Source organism: Chaetomium strumarium, assembly GCF_033439665.1.
Source record: "Chaetomium strumarium strain CBS 333.67 chromosome Unknown B0T15scaffold_5, whole genome shotgun sequence".
Classification (NCBI taxonomy): Eukaryota; Fungi; Ascomycota; class Sordariomycetes; order Sordariales; family Chaetomiaceae; genus Chaetomium; species Chaetomium strumarium.
The window spans coordinates 3,245,812-3,265,300 of record NW_026944433.1 but is presented as its reverse complement, the minus strand read 5'-3'; the positions used below and the strand labels follow the sequence as shown (position 1 = coordinate 3,265,300).

General features: G+C 61.7%; 4 protein-coding genes across 4 annotated transcripts; all 4 read left to right on the top strand.

The window, feature by feature from the left end:
- The first annotated feature begins 1,779 nt into the window (after positions 1–1,779).
- On the top strand, positions 1,780–4,003 carry B0T15DRAFT_537900 (major facilitator superfamily domain-containing protein). Its single transcript, XM_062869650.1, has 3 exons — positions 1,780–2,008; positions 2,091–3,348; positions 3,456–4,003. The coding sequence occupies exons 1-3, from the start codon at positions 1,987–1,989 to the stop codon at positions 3,679–3,681; spliced, it is 1,506 nt and encodes a 501-aa protein (XP_062720654.1). The 5' UTR covers positions 1,780–1,986; the 3' UTR covers positions 3,682–4,003.
- Positions 4,004–4,781: 778 nt separating this feature from the next.
- B0T15DRAFT_558983 (uncharacterized protein) lies at positions 4,782–6,564 on the top strand (the record flags this gene model as incomplete). The annotated part of the gene is made up of 5 exons (XM_062870493.1): positions 4,782–4,999; positions 5,104–5,295; positions 5,388–5,452; positions 5,568–5,606; positions 5,992–6,564. 5 exons carry the CDS (start codon positions 4,782–4,784, stop codon positions 6,228–6,230), a joined length of 753 nt encoding a protein of 250 aa, XP_062720653.1. The 3' UTR covers positions 6,231–6,564.
- A 1,553-nt stretch (positions 6,565–8,117) lies between these two features.
- On the top strand, positions 8,118–9,920 carry B0T15DRAFT_537893 (uncharacterized protein). Its single transcript, XM_062869649.1, has one exon. It carries the CDS (start codon positions 8,235–8,237, stop codon positions 9,618–9,620), a length of 1,386 nt encoding a protein of 461 aa, XP_062720652.1. The 5' UTR covers positions 8,118–8,234; the 3' UTR covers positions 9,621–9,920.
- A 690-nt stretch (positions 9,921–10,610) lies between these two features.
- On the top strand, positions 10,611–19,146 carry B0T15DRAFT_558965 (uncharacterized protein; the record flags this gene model as incomplete). Its single annotated transcript, XM_062870492.1, has 4 exons — positions 10,611–10,811; positions 10,903–10,989; positions 11,053–11,110; positions 11,204–19,146. 4 exons carry the CDS (start codon positions 10,611–10,613, stop codon positions 18,973–18,975), a joined length of 8,118 nt encoding a protein of 2,705 aa, XP_062720651.1. The 3' UTR covers positions 18,976–19,146.
- Positions 19,147–19,489: the final 343 nt, after the last annotated feature.

Genomic DNA, 19,489 nt, shown 5'->3' with positions numbered 1-19,489 from the left:
TGTTGAGTCATTCATTTTTTGTGAGCTACCTAGAAGTGTTGTGCGGAATTGAGACCTGTCGCGAGTTCTGTGCTAACAAACTGTCAGGGGTTGAATTGACTGCCAGTGGTCTCGGGTAGAAGAAAGCTTCCCCACTTTTCAAACCCCAACCCTCATGAGTCATGCCCCGCTTCCCCGGATCTGCTACCGGCTAGCCGGTTCCACTTCTCCACAAACCCTAACCTTACAGTGAACTTGGCAGTTATCACGAAATCACGGAGTCAAAAGCAAAAAGGTTGCTGTCGTCTACATGAGTACGTTCCGTCGCCTCTCGACCTTTCGAACCACAAAGTAGCTCAGTCTCGGTCTGGAGAGTGATATGCATGCTTTGAGGCAAATCTATACCGAACGCTTGAAGTTGGAATACAGCAACATCGCAGCGTCTCCATTGAGTCCATTCCCTCGCTGCCTTTGAGAAAGCGGCGCAGGACTCGACGTGCTGTCGCTTTCTCCGTGGGCTTGAAGAAGGGATGGAGTACTGGGGGCCCAAACAATGGCCTCGTCCCGCACGACACACCTGGCTCCAGCACATTTACTCGATGGCTGACCATTGCCCAATCTTAGATCCAGCGCAAATAATCATCAAGGGACTGCCCGCCAACAGCCAGGGACTCCGTGGTGATATACTGCCACCTGGCAGTACTGTTAAGTATGCTTGTGGTGGGTGCTCTGCCGTTGACAATGGCCCGTAAAGCGGGAGCCAGGTCAGTACTACGGTAGAAGCTGTTCTCAACAAGCTGATTGCAATGCCGCCACCAGTCAGTACCAGTCCGAGACAACCGCACGGATAGGTTGCACTTCATCATCTGTCAGAACCGGGTGGACCAATAACGTTATGACTTCTATTTGCACAGCATGCACCCGGATAAGCTGTGTGCACCGTTGGGGTCCGATGTGGTTGCACTTCGAGCAGGTCAATGTCACCCTCGACCCGCTGTCACCAACTTGCCGGTGTCTTTACCCTCGGCTCAACTGGCATCGCTGGCAGAGCAGGTAAACTACTGCCGTTGCGGCAAGGTGAAGACCGTGAAGTTGAAACTGGGGTATTCAGCCCGGCAGACGGCGCGGGCTAAGCCAAGCAGCATGTCTGTCTCTGGTCTGTACGTACCCACCTCACGTACGCTGTTGATGAACTCGACTCCCGACTTTCTGATCCGGTCTCGAAGCCGTGCCCTACCGTGCACAGTTTGGCGCCCTGCCAAGTTGTCCGTCAACCGGCTCCCCCGCATTCCCAACGCTCTTGGCAGGGCTTGGCAGATCTCTCGGTCGAACTTGCGAGCCTGCTTTTCGCGGAGGCGGCGGGTCCAAATCTATCTGCCGAAAGCTACCAAGTTAGCTCCGTATGCAATGTCCAGCCATGCTGGCGATAGAGCAGCATAAGCAGCTCTCGGCGAGTTCCAGGCCTGCTGGGCTGGAGCCTGGCATCTCGGTTGCCACCGCCAGCCAACATGATTGCCGCTGTCTTGGTCGCAAACTGGCCTTGTTGATGATCTGCTAGCTAGCTACTATCCTCTCGGCTACCGGCTCTCCTTCCCCGGATTCCCGGCTATTCTCGACCAGTTCTGACATCTACGGCATCATTGGATGTGGGCTGGAGCGTGCAGTGCAGGTTCCACTCAGCCCGTACCCTAGTGTAGCAAGCGTAGCCGGGATCGGGAAGGACGGGAGTTTGGGACGGTTGAGATAGGATTCCCTGCACTACGACGCTTAGCCCAGGTCGTTTAACCACGTGCAGCGTCCCCTTGTCAAGGTAGGTAGTAAAGGCCTGGTTCCCCCCCCACCGTTCCATTATCTACCCGACACCGACTTTGGCTTGGGTCCCTCGGTTCCTTGCAGCGGTGTGGTTTTGCCACCTACTTTTTGCTACTGCGGTCGTTGCTGTCTGTCCCTTTTTCCCAAACCCCAGAGCCTCAACGGGCACTTTTCAAGATACACACGCCCGCCAAGATGGACACGGAGAAGGAGACCGGTAAGTCAGAAACAGCAGCACTCAATAGTTACGATTGAACCGACGAGCAATCGGCCAGCCAAACTGACCTGAGGTCTCGCAGCCCAGCAAATCGAGCACTTGGGCAGCCGGTCGTGGAACGCTGGCGAGCTCTCGGACGCCAGCGTGCCCGACTCGGAGCTGGAGTGGTCCGAGGAGGAGGAGCGGTCGATCCGGCGCAAGATCGACTGGCACACGGTGCCGCTGGTGACGCTGCTGTACATGCTGTGCTTCCTGGACCGCGTCAACATCGGCAACGCGCGCATCCAGGGGCTGGCCAAGGACCTGGACATGACGACGGGCGTGCGCTTCAACTGGGCGCTGTCCATCTTCTACATTGTGTACCTGCTGGTCGAGGTGCCCAGCAACGTGATCCTCAAGCGCGTCGGCCCGCGCTTCTACCTGCCGCTGCTGGTGTGCGGCTTCGGCGTGGTGTCGCTGAGCACGGCCTTCGTGGTCAACTTCGAGGGCCTGATGGTGGCGCGCGTGTTCCTGGGCATCTTCGAGGGCGGCGCGATGCCGGGGATGGCCTTCTTCCTGTCGTGCTTCTACAAGCGCAACGAGCTGCTCTTCCGCATGGGCATCTACGTGTCGGCGGCGTCGATCGCGGGCGCCTTCGGCGGGCTGCTGGCCACGGGCCTGTCCAAGATCCCCGAATGGGGCGCCGCGGGGGCGCGCATCCACACGTGGCGCAACATCTTCTTCTTCGAGGGGCTCATCACCATGGTCATCGGCGCCGTCGCACCCGTGTGGATGCCGACGACGCCCAGCGACGCCTACTTCCTGACCCCGCGCGAGCGGCGCATCGCGGCCGAGCGGCTGGTGCGCGAGCACAAGGCCGACCCGGCCGAGAAGGTCACCTGGAAGGACCTCAAGCAGGCGGTGCTGTGCATCCACAACTACACGTGCGCGCTGGGCTTCTTCCTCATCAACATCACGGTGCAGGGGCTGTCGGTCTTCATGCCCACCATCCTCAACGACCTCGGCTGGACCAACACGCAGGCGCAGCTGTACTCGGTGCCGCCCTACGTCGCCGCCTGCCTGGTCGCCATCGCCGTCGCCTACGGCAGCGACAAGACCCACCAGCGCGGCATCTGGCTGGCCGCCTTCTCGTGCCTGGCCCTAGTCGGCTTCGCGCTCCTGCGCTGGGTCGACAACCCCAACATCCGCTACATGGCCGTGTATTTCGTGACTGTCGGCGCTTTTCCCGGCGGACCGGGCTTCCTCAGCTGGGCCATGAACAACTCGGCCGGGCCTGCCGTGAGGGCGGTCACGTCGGGTTATGTCGTGACATTGGGTACGATAGGCGGTATCGTTGCTACGTACGTTTCTCCCCTCCCCTCCCCTCCCCTGCCTTCCTTCCTTCGCTCCCTTCTTCTTTTCCCTTTCAGAGGGCCAGCACTAAATCTGTTTGATACCAACTACTTAGATGGACGTACATCCCCGCCGACGCGCCCAAGTACTACACGGGCCACACCATCAACCTGGGCGGCCAGATCGCCGTCGTCGCCCTCTCCATATTTGGCATCCTCTACTGCATGTACGAGAACAAGGCCCGCCTGGCGGGGAAGAGGGATCACCGTCTGGAAGGTCTGACGGAGGAGGAGCAGGAGAAGCTGGGGAGTCGGCATCCGCAGTTTCGGTATTGGACTTAGGTTAGGGCTGCGCTTCTCCGTTCAAAGTAAGTTGTTAGTTTGAGATCGGGCTTGCAGGGGTTGTGTTTGGGACCTTTCTCGCTGTGGTTAGGGGTAGTATGGCCAATAGGCTTTTGGGGCTTTGGGCTGGTAAGCGGTATTTTGTTTGTTTGCTAGTACTCTACTAGGGTATTTTGGGTTTAGCTCCCGGATAGGTAGACCGATCGATATGAGGTTTTGCCAGATGACATCGTGCTGTCGAAGGGAAAGTTCATTGGTAGTACTAGTTCTGCGTCTATCCATATTCGATTCGGTGCCAGCTGAAGCGGGAAAGTTTCTTGACGTACCATCTGCTTACTAGACCTCCAGGTACTCACTAACCTGGAAGTGTTTGCTGAAACGTCCGGCTTAATGGCCATGTGTTGGATGAGGAAACGCCCTTGATAAGTTGATGCACACCTTTGGGGATCACAGTCTACATATGCATTATGGTCGGCCCGGCCCTCCCAAGGAATCTGCTAAGGCAAGCACGTAACAGGTCCTAACCACAAACGATTCCTTTGCAGGATTTGCTTGCCTTCACCCTGTTGACTGTTGACACTGCGGCGCGGGGAGGCGAGGGAATGCCGGTGTGAGGCAGAGTGCTCAGGCCGCGCGTCTGACATTGCACGACAGCCACAGCTTTTATCCAGAGATGACAGCGGGATAAGAAAGGGCTGACCTCAGCGCTTCCTCCCTTGTTGGAGCACGACACCTGGTTGGCTGCGAGCAGTAACCCGGGTCAGTCAATATCAATACTTCTCTGTTGGAGGGCGGCACCGGGGCAATCAAGTGCAACGTCGGTTCCCAATCCTTCTCTGCACATCATGCCGCTCGCGCCGGCCCGCATCGTATGTAGCCATACGCTCAGAAAACGCGGTTACCGCACCCAAAGTAAAAGTGCTTCTACCCCTAACCAACATGCCGCGCGAAGGACTTGGTCCCTGCTGGTCCCTGCCGACCTCTTCTCTTCTTCTCGCGAGGAAGCTTTTGCAAAAGAAAGACCTCTTTCTCTACTATGCACCATACTAGCATTCATAAGACCATGTGATAGCACACCTGTGCGAAGATGCACCGAGGACATGGCTGCGGCCGCAGCCATGTGGGCCATGACGGCGCTGTCGCTCGGCCTGCTCGCGCTCCGACTCTACACACGGCTGCGCATCGTCCGGTTCGTCGGTGCCGAGGACCACCTGTACTTCTGGACCGGCCTCCTGCTGCTGGGCTTCACCGCATGCATCCAAGTCGCCGTGCGCTACGGTCTCGGCCGCAGCTTCTGGACGCTGCCGCCCCTCGACTCGTCCAACGCCATCTTCTGGACCTATGTCGCCAACACCTTCGCCGTTCACGGCCAACGCCATGGCCAAGCTGTCCATGGGCCCCTTCCTGCTCCGCGTCGCGCAGGCGAGAGCGCACAAGGCTGCGCTCTGGTGCCTCATCTCCGTCACCGCTGCGCACTTCGGCCGCGCTGGTCGTCATGCTCTGGTCAAGCATCTGCGACTTCTTTGCCATCTTCCCGTGGCTGGTGGTTTGGCCTCTGCATATGCCGCGCCGCGACAAGCTCGTGCTTTCCAGCCGAATGAGCTCGGGCGTCCTGTAAGTGTAGCTGCTAGCATACCGTAACCATCTGTCGCACTACTAGACTCTAGTAGTAGCTCGCAACCAACCCTGACTTGCAACGCTACTAGTGCTGGAGGATGTGGCATCGCCGGGACAGCCGTCCTGGCACGGCTAGATATCATGGACTATACATGTAAGTACTACTGTACCTATATGGTACAGCCCCCACATCACACATCACTTCCTCCCCCTTCCTGATGTTTCCATGCTGCCTCCAACGACCATCATCTGCTAAATTTCAACGCCAGGGAAAGCAAGCTCCAAAGGCCGGTCGGCCCCGCACTCCCGTAAGGCACACAGAGAATCACGCAGAACAGGGCTCCGGCACGACGAGGGAGAACACGGCCATGAAACATGACACCGTGCTCCTGAATCTCGCGGTGACTGACGGCAAAAGACATATCCCAGAACTCAGTCAGGTATCATTCGGGCAGCTGCGTCCGCCGAGACGTCACCTCAGCACGACGCCCATCGGGGGCCGGCCCACGCCTCGCAATAATCGCCAGACTCGCGGACGGGAGCATACAACGCCGGATTGGAGGAGAACAATGACAGCGTCGTGGACATGACCATGGAGGACGCGTTGGCAATGCTGTATGTCCCAGTTTGAGTTGTCTGTCCCTTTCATTCTTGATCACAGATGCTAAATCTGGCCTGCTCCTTACCGCGTAGCCCTTCAATTTTCAGCACCTGAGAAGGATTCCCGCGCGGGCACGAGCGAGGAACTGGCCGAACTGCGCCTCGAGCTCGCAAAGTTGAAGGGGATCACTAGCGGACTGCAGCGCGACAAGGAGAGGCTGACGTCGGGGCTGACCCTCCTTCAGACCAAGAACGAGCAGGCGGCGGCCGAGGCCGATACCCAGACCAAGCGCGCAGCCGCGGCAATCTCTACCCCCTCGATCAGGAGCTGATCCGACTCGAGGTGGCGAAGGCGCGGAAGATGGCCGAGATGGAGGCGAAGATTCGGTCCAAGGACGCGCTGATCAGGCGGCAGACGGAGTATATTAAAGAGCTCGGACAAGAACGGGCCAGGCCTGCCGCATGATGGGGTCCGTTGTCGAGGATCTTCTTTTGAACGGGGCCGGCGAAGCTCAAGGGGTAGCTAGACGCAGAGGTTGGCTGAGGGGGTTTGGAATGGTCGTTGAAGCGTTGACTGGTTGCCACCCACCGTGGGCTGGGAGGCTTGCCGGGTCCTCTGGGTCAGAGGTCAAATAAGGTAGAGAGGGCAGCGTGGTAAGGGCTTAGGTAGTTAGCGATCAAGGCCTTTTGAAACATTAGCCCAAGCCGCAACTTCGCAAGTCGAGCTCTTGAACGGATCCGGCGTCATTGTGCGGGTGGATCAAGATAGAGGACATCGACAATTCCATACAGCGCATATTGGGCTCAGATCTTTGCAGTACGAACCACCATGTTCATGCATGGATCATGAAGTGGAGCCCGGCGCACCCAAGCTTAAAGCGTACATACCGTCCAGGCGAATGTTGTAGAGCAGGCCGTCAATCAACACGAAAGGCAGCCCGGGCCAAGAAAAAACTCCACTGCCCTTAGTGGCTTTGTCAACGGCATTGTCTTGGTAACGGTCTTCTTCTTGCTAGCCGGAGCGATAAGGTCCCTAATAATCGCGTTGTATTTCGTATCTTGCTTATAGGCTTCGATAAATTCTTGCCGGAGGCTTTCCTCCATCTTGGCTTCAGCGAATGCAAACCAAACCATGTACGTATTGGCGGCGCTGTAGTTGGACTGCCCCCGGTTCCCAGAGGCCGCGGCCTGCGAGGAGAAGAAAACGAAGAAGTCGAGGATGTCATCCTGGAAGATGCTGTCGATGTGGAGGGCGCCGAGCCCCTTGGCCCGCACCACCTCGTTCATGGTTCGAGCGACACGCCTGAAGATGCGCCACCCTCTGAGATCATCATGGCACCGTGCATGATCCCCGCAATGGGCGGGAAGTAGCGGCAGATCTCGCCAACAAGATGCTCAACAGCGTACACCCGGGTCGGTGATGTTACTGTGTCTCTAGTCAACAGGATTGTTGTTGTCGGTAGACCCAGCTCATAACATTCGCCAAGATTTCGGTATTTTGCCCAAGCAAGCAACCTCGTATTGGCCTCGCGGGAGATGTTGAGGTCGAGAACTCGCAGTCGAACGTCGGGCGCTTCTAAAGCCAGCGTTCGTCCGAGCCCCGCGCTCATGTTCATGTACGTTGGTGGGCGTGGCAACCCCGCGTGAACCAGAGAAATCGTCCGTTGGCAATCCACCAAGCTCTGTATTCCTTTCATGGTTCTTCCGGGTAAGATTGTGGAAGATGGGCTGGTCTAGCTCAGCAAGATTCAACACAAGAGTTGCGGGGGATACGGCGGCCTCCGCAGCGAGTTCGTAGAGCGAGCATAACCGGGTGATGTGGAATCCGATGTCCGAACCGACGAGCTAGGTCGAGTATACTACTAATCCATCAAGATCACGGTCGTCAAGCTCTGCCCGCCAACGATGATCGATTGGAGGGGCGGCACTGTGAGACTGCGACTGTCTGATCTGCCTCTCGAGCCGGTGTGCCGGTGGCAGCGCTGGAGGCCAATCGCCATCGATTCGGGTGACGCTTGTCTCACAGTTCGCGGGGCGACGGGCCAGCTTTGGACACGGTCAGCCGCGATCGGAATTGTCGGAGACCACGCCAGCGGGATTACACGGTTGCACACCGGTTAAGAACGCCGCGGAGAGTTGAAAAGTCCGCCCGCACCGCCACTTACACGGCGTATTTACAGTCGCAGCCGTTGATTTTGGGGTACGTATCTCGGTGACAAAAGACAAAAGAGTGAGCCCCCGAACCATCGATCAGCCGCTTCCACTGAGTGCTTGCTGACTCCGCCATCATCACACGCCGCCGTCACCATCCGCAATCTACAGTTATACACGACGTCATGGGTTTGAAGCAGGACGAGTCGACGGCGCCGCAGCTGGCGGGTTTACAGGATGGTGATGGTGTTGCGAAGCCTCAACACGAGCCCGACCTCATGGGCCAGTTTCCCATCCTGAACGCCTACTCTCACCTGGCATTTGGTTTTGAGCTCCCGCCCGACGCCGATCGGGGCGCCGTTGTTGACGCCCTCCAGACGGCGCTAGATCGGCTGATCGAGCAGATCCCTTGGCTGGGATGGCAGGTTGGCCAGAGATCGGGCGTCCGTACGGCGGTCCCTTGGCCCGAAGACGTGCCCAGGGAGGTTTTGCGTGTCAAGCACTGCGACGACGCCATCCTGCCCATGCATCAGCTCCTGGCAGCCGGCGTGCCCATCGGCAAACTCGACGGCAAGGTGCTAACGCCCTGGCCGGGCCTTCCGCAGCCCCACGGGCTCGCGGGTCCGGTGCCCGTCATCGCCGTGCAGGCAAACTTCATCCAGGGCGGGCTCATTCTCATCCTCAGCTCACACCACACCATGATAGACGGCACGGCCAACTTCCAGCTCGTCAAGCTCCTGACCACGCTGCTCCGTGGCGACGAGATCCCGGCAGCCGACCTGCAGCAGGCCAACCGCGACCGGAGCCGGCTGATTGACTTGATCCCACCCAGCCAGCCGGTGAAGGACCACTCTCACCTGCGGTGTCCGCCCGGCTACCAGGTCGTGTTCCCGACCAGGCCGCCGACATGGTGCTACTTCAAGGTGCCCGTAGCGTCGCTGTCGAAGCTCGCCAAGACAGTCACAGCCCAGGACCCGGACCGGCCCGTGACGGAAGACGACGTGCTCCACGCCTTCTACTGGCAGCGTCTCTGCGCCGTGCGTCTCTCGCGCGGCATGTCCGCCGACACCGTGTCCAAGATGTCGCGCGCCATCGATGGGCGCACGGCGCTCGGAATCCCCGCGTCCTACATGGGCGCACTCGTCTGCTCGGCCATCACACGCCTGCCGGTGGGCCAGGTGGCGTCCCTCACCCTGGGGCAGACGGCACGGGTGCTGCGCCGCGAGCTCTCGCAGGCCAACACGGCGTGGGCCGTCCGCAGCTTCGCCACCTTCATCGCGCGCGAGCCGGATCGCTCGCTCCTCTTGTACACCGGCACCCACGACGGCAACACCGACGTCGGCGCCTCGTCGACCCTGAACACGAACCAGACGCCGTCGCCGTCCTGGGGCCCCTTGCTAGGGCCGTGCCGCTTTTTCCGCCGCGTGCTAGGCGCGCCCATTCCGGGCTCCTTTGCCGTTCAGTCGGTCGAGGGCCGGGCCATTCCTATTGCCGTGTGCTTGCCGCTGGATGATCTGGAGGCCTTGAAAAAGGACGAGCTGTGGAGAGAATACACGACATGCGTTGGCTGAGTCTGGGCGCGCGCGTTGGGGGAGAAAGTCCTACAGGACATTCTATGCCTGAGGGTCGGAAAAAAAGGGCACAAAGACTCGCTTTTTCTGCTCCGTCGATGGGGCTAGGTACTTGGGTGTTCAAATGCCATGTGTTACAAATTCTATTCCAAGCGGCTTCGCGTCTTCATCCGTGGTAAACTATGTGTCTAGCCCTGGACACTTACGTTTAGTAGTAGTGGTAGTGGTAGTACTAAGTAATACTTATCAACAATCACACGAACATTCTTGTTGTGACGGAGAAGATGAGCAAAAGGGAGCAACCCATTCCTACTACTTACTTACCTGGCACCTAGTAGTCTTGGCGGCCATTATACCTGCCCACTTCGTAATGGGCCATGAACCGTCGGGATGTTTGAATTTGACGGAGTACCAATCCGCACCATGAAGGTCATGAACTAACCTACCCCTCCGTTGAAATGCGGAGTTGGGGTGGACGTTTGCGGAAAGTATGTACCAGTACATACGCCGGAGTTTTTATCCGCCGCTCCTCACAACCGTCCATTGGGCCTTGCAGGCTCTGTGTGACCCCGGAATCCCAGCGCGACAGGAGTTCTGTCGGTCACCGCTCTCATCGTTGCACTGGGCACGGAGATAGGAACGTACGGTATTCCCAGGAAGACAGGCTGGCATTTCATCGGCCGTGCGGAGGGCGGAGTCCAGGTCGAGTATGGTAGCAACTAGTAAGTGTGACAAAGCCAAACACGCTGTTCATCTGCGAGAGAAAATACGTGAGTCAGATGCTGAGAATTGTGATATATTCATCCTGCGCACCGGCAAACAGCATCACTTGGCGCGTGCCGAGATATGCCAAATGCAAAGGCATGCACAGATCCCATACTAGTAGGAACCTGTAACGACCATTAGCCTTCCATCACAGGCTGCCTCAACTTACCATTTCTCCAACCGCAGCAGCGTCTTTGAACAGGGAAGCCCATCCATAAGCCCGATATGACGGAAGGTGTCAGCGATGAGTGGACGTCCGAGCCCATTGCCATTATCGGCCTGAGCTGCAGGTTCGCAGGAGACGCCGACAGTGCCGACAAGTTGTGGAAAATGCTGGCCGAGGGCCGGAATGCCTGGTCCGAGATCCCGTCAGTTCGCTTCCATCCGAAGGGCGTCTACCACCCCGACCCGGAGAAGCTCAGCACGGTGAGTGATCATAGGTGGCTAAATAAACGGCCTTTTGGATCGAGAACAAGGAGCGTGAGAGACTAACAAGCGAGGTTCGGAACGCACCAAGACACATGTCAAGGGCGCCCACTTCCTAGCGGAAGATGTAGGACTGTTTGACGCCGCCTTCTTCAACTACTCGGCCGAGACTGCATCGGTGAGCAAGCGTAAAGCCAGGGAGAGAGTGAAGGTGGTCAGCTGAACTGACCGACGTCATTAGGCGCTTGATCCGCAATTCCGCCTCCAGCTTGAGTCTACGTACGAGGCACTGGAAAATGGTGGGTGAGCACCGCGGCGGAGACCCGCCACCCCTGTGATGATATAAGTAATCCGATCCTAGGCACCACTTGCTAACCAAAGCAACCATATAGCTGGTCTTCCCATGTCACAAGTGGCTGGCTCCAACACGTCCGTGTACGCGGGCATCTTCACGCTCGATTACCACGCGGGGCTGATCCGCGACGAGGACGAGCTGCCGCGGCTCTTGCCGGTGGGCACCTTGTCGGCGATGGCGTCCAACCGCATATCGCACTTCTTCGACCTCCGAGGCGCCAGCATGACGGTGGACACGGGCTGCTCGACATCGCTCGTGGGCCTGCACCAGGCCGTGCTGGGCCTGCGCGCGCGCGAGGCTGACATGGCCATTGTGACGGGGTGCAACCTGATGCTGTCACCGGACCTGTTCAAGGTGTTCTCGTCCCTGGGGTTGCTGGGGCGCGATGGCAAGTCGTACGCGTTCGACTCGCGCGCCAACGGCTACGGCCGGGGCGAGGGGGTGGCCACCATCGTCATAAAGCGGCTATGTGATGCGCGGGCTGCGCGCGATCCGATCCGCGCCGTCATCCGCGAGACGCAGCTGAACCAGGACGGCAAGACCGAGACCATCACGTCGCCGTCACAGGCCGCACAGGAAGCCCTCATGCACGAGTGCTACCGCCGCGCCGGCCTCAGCCCGCGCGACACTCAATACTTCGAGGCGCACGGCACGGGCACGCCCACCGGCGACCCCATCGAGGCGCGCGCCATCGCGGCCGTGTTTGGCGCGGTTGCGGACCGCACCAACAACGGGAACAAGAACGAGAACGGGAAGGAGAACGAGAAGCTGCGCATCGGGTCGGTGAAGACCAACATCGGGCACACGGAAGCGGCGTCGGGGCTGGCCGGGCTGATCAAGGTGGTGCTGGCCATGGAGAAGGGCCAGATCCCGCCGAGCGTCAACTTCGACAAGCCCAACCCCAAGCTAGCGCTGGACGAGTGGGGCCTGAAGGTGGTGACCGAGCTCGAGCCGTGGCCGGCGACGGCGGACGGCGACTCGGCGCCGCGCCGTGCGTCGCTGAACAACTTTGGCTACGGCGGCACCAACAGCCACGTCATCGTCGAGGAGGCTAGGCGGTACAACAGCCCGGCCCCGGTGAATAGCAACATCAACGACACGAGCCTCGGCGGCGTCCACGCGGTGGCCGACCGGGCCGACGTGCTGGTCTTTTCTGGGCGCGACGAACAAGCCTGCCGGCGCATGGTGTCCGGCACGAAGGCGTACCTGCAGCGTCGCCAGCACGAGGACCCGGGCATGGGTGCCCGGGGAGTCGTGACGCTTATGAAGAGCCTGAGCTGGACGCTCAGCAAGCACCGCTCGCGCTTCCCCTGGGTCTCGGCGCACACCGTTCGGTACGCGGACGATCTGGACCCGGTGATCCAGGCGTTGGACGCACCGCAGTTCCAGCCCGTGCGCCTCCCCTCGCGCCCGCCGCGCATCGGCATGGTGTTCACCGGCCAGGGCGCCCAGTGGCACGCCATGGGCCGTGAGCTCATCCATGCGTTCCCCATTTTCCGATCCACGCTCTTCGCGGCCGAGGGCTGTCTGCGCGGCTTTGGCGCGGAATGGTCTCTGACGGAAGAGCTCAGCCGCGATGCCGACACCACGCGCGTCCACGACACGGCGCTCAGCATCCCCATCTGCGTGGCGGTGCAGATCGCCTTGGTGCGGCTGCTGCGCTTCTGGGGCATCTGGCCGACGGCCGTCACGAGCCACTCGTCGGGCGAGATCGCGGCGGCCTACGCAGCCGGGGCCTTGACCCTCCGCCAGGCCATGGCAGCGGCCTACTACCGCGCTGCTATGGCGGCGGACCCGACACTGATGAACGCGTCCGGGAATGGGGCCAGCAGGGGGGCCAAGGGGGCCATGGTCGCCGTGGGGCTGGGAGCCGAGGCGGCGCAGGGCTACCTCGGCCGCATCGCGAGGACCCACGGCCAGGCGGTGGTGGCGTGCATCAACAGCCCCAGTAGCGTGACCATTGCCGGCGACGAAGCGGCCGTGCGGGAGATGGAGGATTTGGCCGTCGCCGACGGCGTGTTCGCCCGTCGCCTGCGAGTCGACACGGGCTACCATTCCCATCACATGCGGCCCATCGCCGGGCCGTACCGGCAAGCCCTCCGTGCCGCGCTGCAGGACAGCAGCTGGGAGCACCCGGACGAGAAACTGCTGGCCTCGGTGGAGGTCCCCGAGAGCGTGCCCTGGGCGGAGCCGTACCGGCGGGCGCTGCGTGCTGCGCTCGATGTGGAAGCGGAAACGTTGCGCATCCAAACCCAGGGCGGCGTCGCCTTCTCGTCGCCCGTTACGGGCGGCCGCATCACCCGGCTCGCGCAACTTGCCGAATCGGAGCATTGGGTGCGCAGCTTGCTCCAGCCGGTGCAGTTTGTCGATGCCTTTACGGACATGGTCCTGGGCGACAACGACACGGACGGGTCGGGCACGAGCGTCGACGTGGTCCTCGAAGTGGGACCCCACACGGCGCTCGGCGGGCCCATCAAGGAGATCCTCTCCGAGCGCGAGTTCGAGGATCTTGACGTTGCCTACGTGGGCTGTCTGGTGCGCCACGAGGACGCGCGCGACACCATGCGCGCGGCAGCCCTGCATCTCCTGCGTAAAGGGTTGTCAGTCCATCACGCCAACGTCAGCTTCCCCTGGGGCCACTGGCCCTTCGCCCAGCACGTGCTGACCGACCTGCCGCCGTATCCGTGGAACCACAGCATCAAGCACTGGTCCGAGGCGCGCGTCAACAGGGCCTACCGCCAGCGAGACCAGGCGCCGCACGAGCTTCTCGGCACGATGGTACCGGGCACGCGGGGTTCCTCGGCCGCCGTCTGGCGGCAGGCGGTGCGCGTGTCGGACAATGCCTGGCTCCGGGACCACGTCGTCCAGGGCAACGTCCTGTATCCCGGAGCCGGCTTTGTGTGCCTGGCCATCGAGGGCATGAAGCAGCTGGTGGACTTGCGCGACCATATCGATGACACGACTAATACCACCAGTGGTAGCGCTACCAGTACCAATCGTGCTAGCCAAGTGTCGGGCTACCGGCTGCGCGACGTGGAGATACCCCAGGCGCTGGTGGTGCCCGACAGCGCCGAGGGCGTCGAGGTGCAGACGGTGATCCGGGCCGTGGATGACAAGGCGATCGGCGCCCGCGGCTGGAAACAGTTCGAAGTCTGGTCCGTGACGGCGGACAGCCGGTGGACGCAGCACGCCAAGGGTCAAGTCACCGCTGAGTTCAACATGGCCCCCCCGCCGTCGAGGACGACGGGCTTTCTGGACGGATCGGGCTACACGCGACGTGTCGATCCCCACGACATGTTCGCCAACCTGCAGGCGAAGGATCTGCATCACGGGCCCATGTTCCAGAACGTAACGAGCATCGTGCAGGACGGCACGTCTGCATCTACCGAGGCACGCTGCGTCACCACCATCCGTGTCGCCGACGCCAACGCCAACGCCGACGCCAACGCCGACGCCGGCCACTGGCATGTGCTGCATCCCACTACGCTGGACTCGGTCCTCGTCTCGTCCTACGCAGCCCTGCTCGGCGCCGCGGGTGCCGACCACGGCAGCGCGAAGGTGCCGCGGTCCATCCACAAGCTGTGGGTCTCGAGCCGCATGAGCACGACCGTCGGCCGCGAGTTCACGTGCAACACCAGGCTGTCGCACTGGGACGCGCGAAGTTACGAGGCCGATGTCTTGGTGCTCGACGGGACCGAACTTGTGCTCGAGCTGCAGGGTTTAGTGGGCCAGTCGCTGGGCGGCGCCGGCGCGGCGGGTACCGAGGACAAGCAGCGGCGGCAGCAGCAGCAGCCGTGGACGAGGGAGCTCTGTGCAGAGGTCGAGTGGGCGCCGGATCTGGCCCTCTCGCTGGGGCTGCCCGGCGGACAGCCGGCCGTGAAGAAGACGCTCAGCCTGTCGGCCACGGACTCGGAGATGAACGCCGCGGACCGGGACGTGCTGATGGCCCTGCGGCGCGTGTGCGTCTACTTCTGCCACGACGCCCTGCAGAACCTCGGCGAGCAGGACATTGCCCGTCTTGCGCCTCACCACGTCAAGTTCCACGCGTGGATGCAGGCCACGCTAGACCTCGCCGCCTCGCGCCGCCTGGGCACCGACAGCGACAAGTGGACGGACGACGGGCCGGACGAACGCCAGCGGTATACGGCCGTGGCGGCCATGCAGAGCGTTGACGGCGAGCTGATCTGCCGACTTGGCCCACAGCTGGCGCCCATGCTGCGAGGCGAGCGCGCGCCGCTCGAGGTCATGATGGAGGGCCAGCTGCTGTACCGGTACTATGCCAACGCCTTCCGGATGGCCCCGGCCTTTGCCCGCTTCACCGCGCTACTGCGCGCCGTCGCACACAAGAACCCCCGCGCGCGAGTTCTGGAGATTGGGGCCGGCACGGGGGCCGCCACGCGCCATGCGCTCCGCTCGTGGAAAGGCATGGCTAATGAGGCAGTCAGCGAGCCGCCGTGCGAGACATGGCACTTTACCGACATCTCGTCAGGCTTCTTCGAGGCCGCGCGGGCCGAGTTCGCCGCCTGGGGCAGCGTTATGGAGTTCGACCGTCTTGACATCGAGCAGAGCCCCGAGGCGCAGGGGTTCAAGCTCGCGAGCTACGACATTGTCGTCGCGTGCCAGGTGCTCCACGCGACCAAGAGCACGGCACGCACCATGGACCATGTGCGTAGGCTGATGAAGCCAGGCGCGACGCTCCTCCTCATGGAGACGACGCAGGACCAGGTGGATCTGCAGTTCATCTTTGGCCTCCTGCCAGGCTGGTGGCTGAGCGAGGAGCCCGAACGCCAGTCGAGTCCCACGCTGTCGGTGCCCCTGTGGGACAAGGTCCTCAAAGCTGCCGGCTTCAGCGGCGTCGACGTCGAGCTGCGCGACTACGAGACCGACGATGATATGTACTGCATCAGCAACATGCTGTCGACGGCGGCGCCGGCGCCCTCGCGGCCCCCCCGGCTGATCTCGGACAGCATTGTTGTCGTCGTTAGCGATACAGCGCCGCCTCCGGCCGATTGGCTTCAGGCACTGCGGGCGTCTATCGCCACAGTGGCCGACGGCGGCTCGCTCCCTCCTATCCGGTCCCTCGAAGACGCCTCGGCCATGGCCGAGGCGTATAGCACCAAGGTCTGCGTCTTTGTGGGCGAAATCGACCGGCCCGTGCTGCACACCCTCGACGCCGCCGGCCTGCGCGGCATCAAGGCCATGGCGACGGGGAGCCGGGGCCTGCTGTGGGTGACGCGCGGCGCCGCGGTCGAGTGCAGGAACCCGGATCGGGCGCTGGCCACGGGCTTCCTGCGCGTGCTGCGCAGCGAGTACGTCGGCCGACGATTCCCGACCCTCGATCTCGACCCGCACGCACCCGTGTGGTCCAGCCCAGGGGCCAGCATCGCCGCCATTGTGCACATGCTCCGGGCCTGCTTGGGCACGCCTGCCGATGTCTACTCCCTCACGGCCGAGGCAGCCCCCGTGGACAGCGAGTTTGCGCTGCGCGACGGGCTGATCCTGGTCCCGCGCGTGTACAAGGACACGGTGCGGAACAAGATGCTCACGCCCGAGTCACCGGACTGGGCCGCTGCGCCCGAGTCCCTCCCCGAGTCGCCTCTTTTCCAAGCGGAACGTCTGCTGCGGCTGGAAGTGGGCATCCCGGGGCTGCTCGACACATTGGCATTTGACGACGACGACGACGACAGGAAGATCGACGCCGAGCTGAAGGGGGATTTGGTGGAGATTGCGCCGCGCGCGTACGGGCTCAATTTCCGCGACGTCATGGTCGCCATGGGCCAACTGCGCGAGCGTGTCATGGGCCTCGAGTGCGCCGGCGTAATCACGCGCGTGGGCCGCGAGGCCCTCGCGCAGGGCTTCCACGTCGGTGACCCTGTCATGGCATTGCTGCTCGGTCCGTTTAGCAGCCGCGCCCGTGTCAGTTGGCACGGCGTCGTGCACATGCCGGAAGGGCTCACGTTCGAAAACGCTGCGTCGCTGCCCATGGTCTTCAGCACCGCCTATGTCGGCCTTGTGGATGTGGCGCGCCTCCGGCCCGGCCAGTCGGTGCTGATCCACGCCGCTGCCGGAGGCGTTGGGCAAGCCGCTATCATGTTGGCCAAGGATTACCTGGGCGCCGAGGTGTATGCCACTGTGGGATCCCAGGAGAAGCGCGACCTGCTCACGCGCGAGTACGGAATCCCGCCGGAACGCATCTTCAGCAGTCGCAACGCATCCTTTGCACCGGCTGTCCTCGCCGCCACGGACGGACGCGGCGTCGATGTTGTGCTCAACTCGTTGGCCGGCCCGCTTCTGCAGGCCGGCTTCGACGCGCTGGCACCTTTTGGCCATTTTGTAGAGATTGGCAAGCGAGACCTGGAGGGGAACAGCCTGCTCGAGATGGCTACCTTCTCCCGAGTTGCGTCCTTCACGTCCGTGGACATGATGTCGCTGCTGCGCGAGCGCGGGCCGCATGCACACCGCGTGCTCTCCGAGGTGGCACGTCTGGCGGGACAAAAGGCCATTAGGCCCATCCACCCGGTCACTGTCTTCCCCATGCGGCAGGTCGCCAGGGCGTTCCGCCTCCTGCAGACAGGCAAGCACACGGGCAAGGTCGTTGTGTCGGTGGCGGTGGATGAGTTGGTCCGGGTGCTACCGCGGGCACCGACACCCAAGCTGCGGCCAGACGCCTCCTACCTGCTTGTCGGCGGCGTGGGCGGCCTCGGCAAGGCCATCGCCTACTGGATGGTGGAGCGCGGCGCCCGAAACCTCATCTTGCTGTCGCGCAGTGCCGGCAAGCAGAATTCGGGCGCCTTCGCCTCCCAGCTGCGCGAAGCCGGCTGCCGGGTCGTGGCCATTAGCTGCGATGTCGCCGACAAGCAAGCCCTGGACCAAGTCCTCGACATCTGCGAGCGTCACGAACAGCTCCCGCCGGTGCGAGGCGTCATCCAAGGCGCCATGGTGCTGCAGGACTCCATCCTCGAGCAGATGACGCTGGACGACTGGCACGCCGCCCTCCGGCCCAAGGTTGCCGGCAGCTGGAACCTGCACACGCGCTTCACGCAGCCCGGCTCGCTCGACTTCTTCGTCATGCTCTCGTCGCTGTCAGGCATCATCGGCGAGGCCAGTCAGGCCAACTACGCCGCGGGTGGGTCCTACCAGGACGCGCTGGCCCGCTGGCGCCAGGCTGCCGGGTTGCCCGGCGTATCCCTCGACCTCGGCACCGTCAAGGGCGCCGGCTACGTCGCCGAGTCCCGCGCTGTATTCGAGCGCATGCGCAAGGCCGCCCAGTCGCTGATGCTGCCGGACGACGCCGTGCTGCGGGCCATCGGCGCTGCCGTCCTCAACCCGCACAACCACCCCCAAATCCTCCTCGGACTCAACTCCGGGCCCGGGCCCCAGTGGAATCCCGCGAGCGAGTCGCAGATCGGCCGCGACGCGCGCTTCATGCCACTCAAGTACCGTCCGCCGCCGGCCGCCCACGGTGGCGGCGGCGGCCAGCAGCTCGGTGATGGAGCCGACGCCAGCACCAAGCCGCTGTCGGCGCAGCTGCAGGAGGTCGGGTCGCGCGAAGAGGCCACACGCCTGGTGGGCGAGGCCATCGCCACGAAGCTCGCCGACATCTTCATGGTGCCCCCCGACGACATCGACCTGACCAAGCCGCCGGCGCTGTATGGCGTGGATTCGCTGGTGGCTGTGGAGTTGCGAAACATGCTGATGCTGCAGGCCGCCTCCGACATCTCCATCTTTAGTATCCTGCAGAGCCCATCTTTGGCGGCGCTGGCGAGCGATGTGGTGGCCAAGAGTGCTCATGTTGAGATTGCTGTGTAAATTTTCTAAAACCCTTTCGTGATTGAAGAGTCTCTATGGCTGCACCTGGGTTTTCTTTTTGCAGTTGAAAAATGGAGATGAAGTTGGTTGATTTTCTCAGGTCTGGGAGGTTGGCCGAAGCCCTAGTTACACAGTAGCATCACTCCGTAGGCAGTGAAGAATGCTTCGCAACAGCCACCAGAGGTCAGGCTTTCATTCAGCAACGCTCGGTTGCGTGTGGATTTTAAAGACAGCAGAAATTTCGTTGTTTTAGGTGAGTGAGTTGGTGGTTGAAGGTGTGAGAGCCAAGTCGGTGCCCACAAAATGCCTTAAATGCCAGGTGTGCCATGCACCTTCAGTTTTCAATATCCAGGCTGAAAATGTGCGGGACTGCAAACTGGACGTGCTCCACAGGTCCATGTGCACAACGTCAAACCCCAAACCTGTGGCCCGAGACTGAGACGATTCTGTGTGGAATGGAGGCTAAGCACCATAATTGTGTATTGACAAATCACTGTTGGCACAACTGGTGATG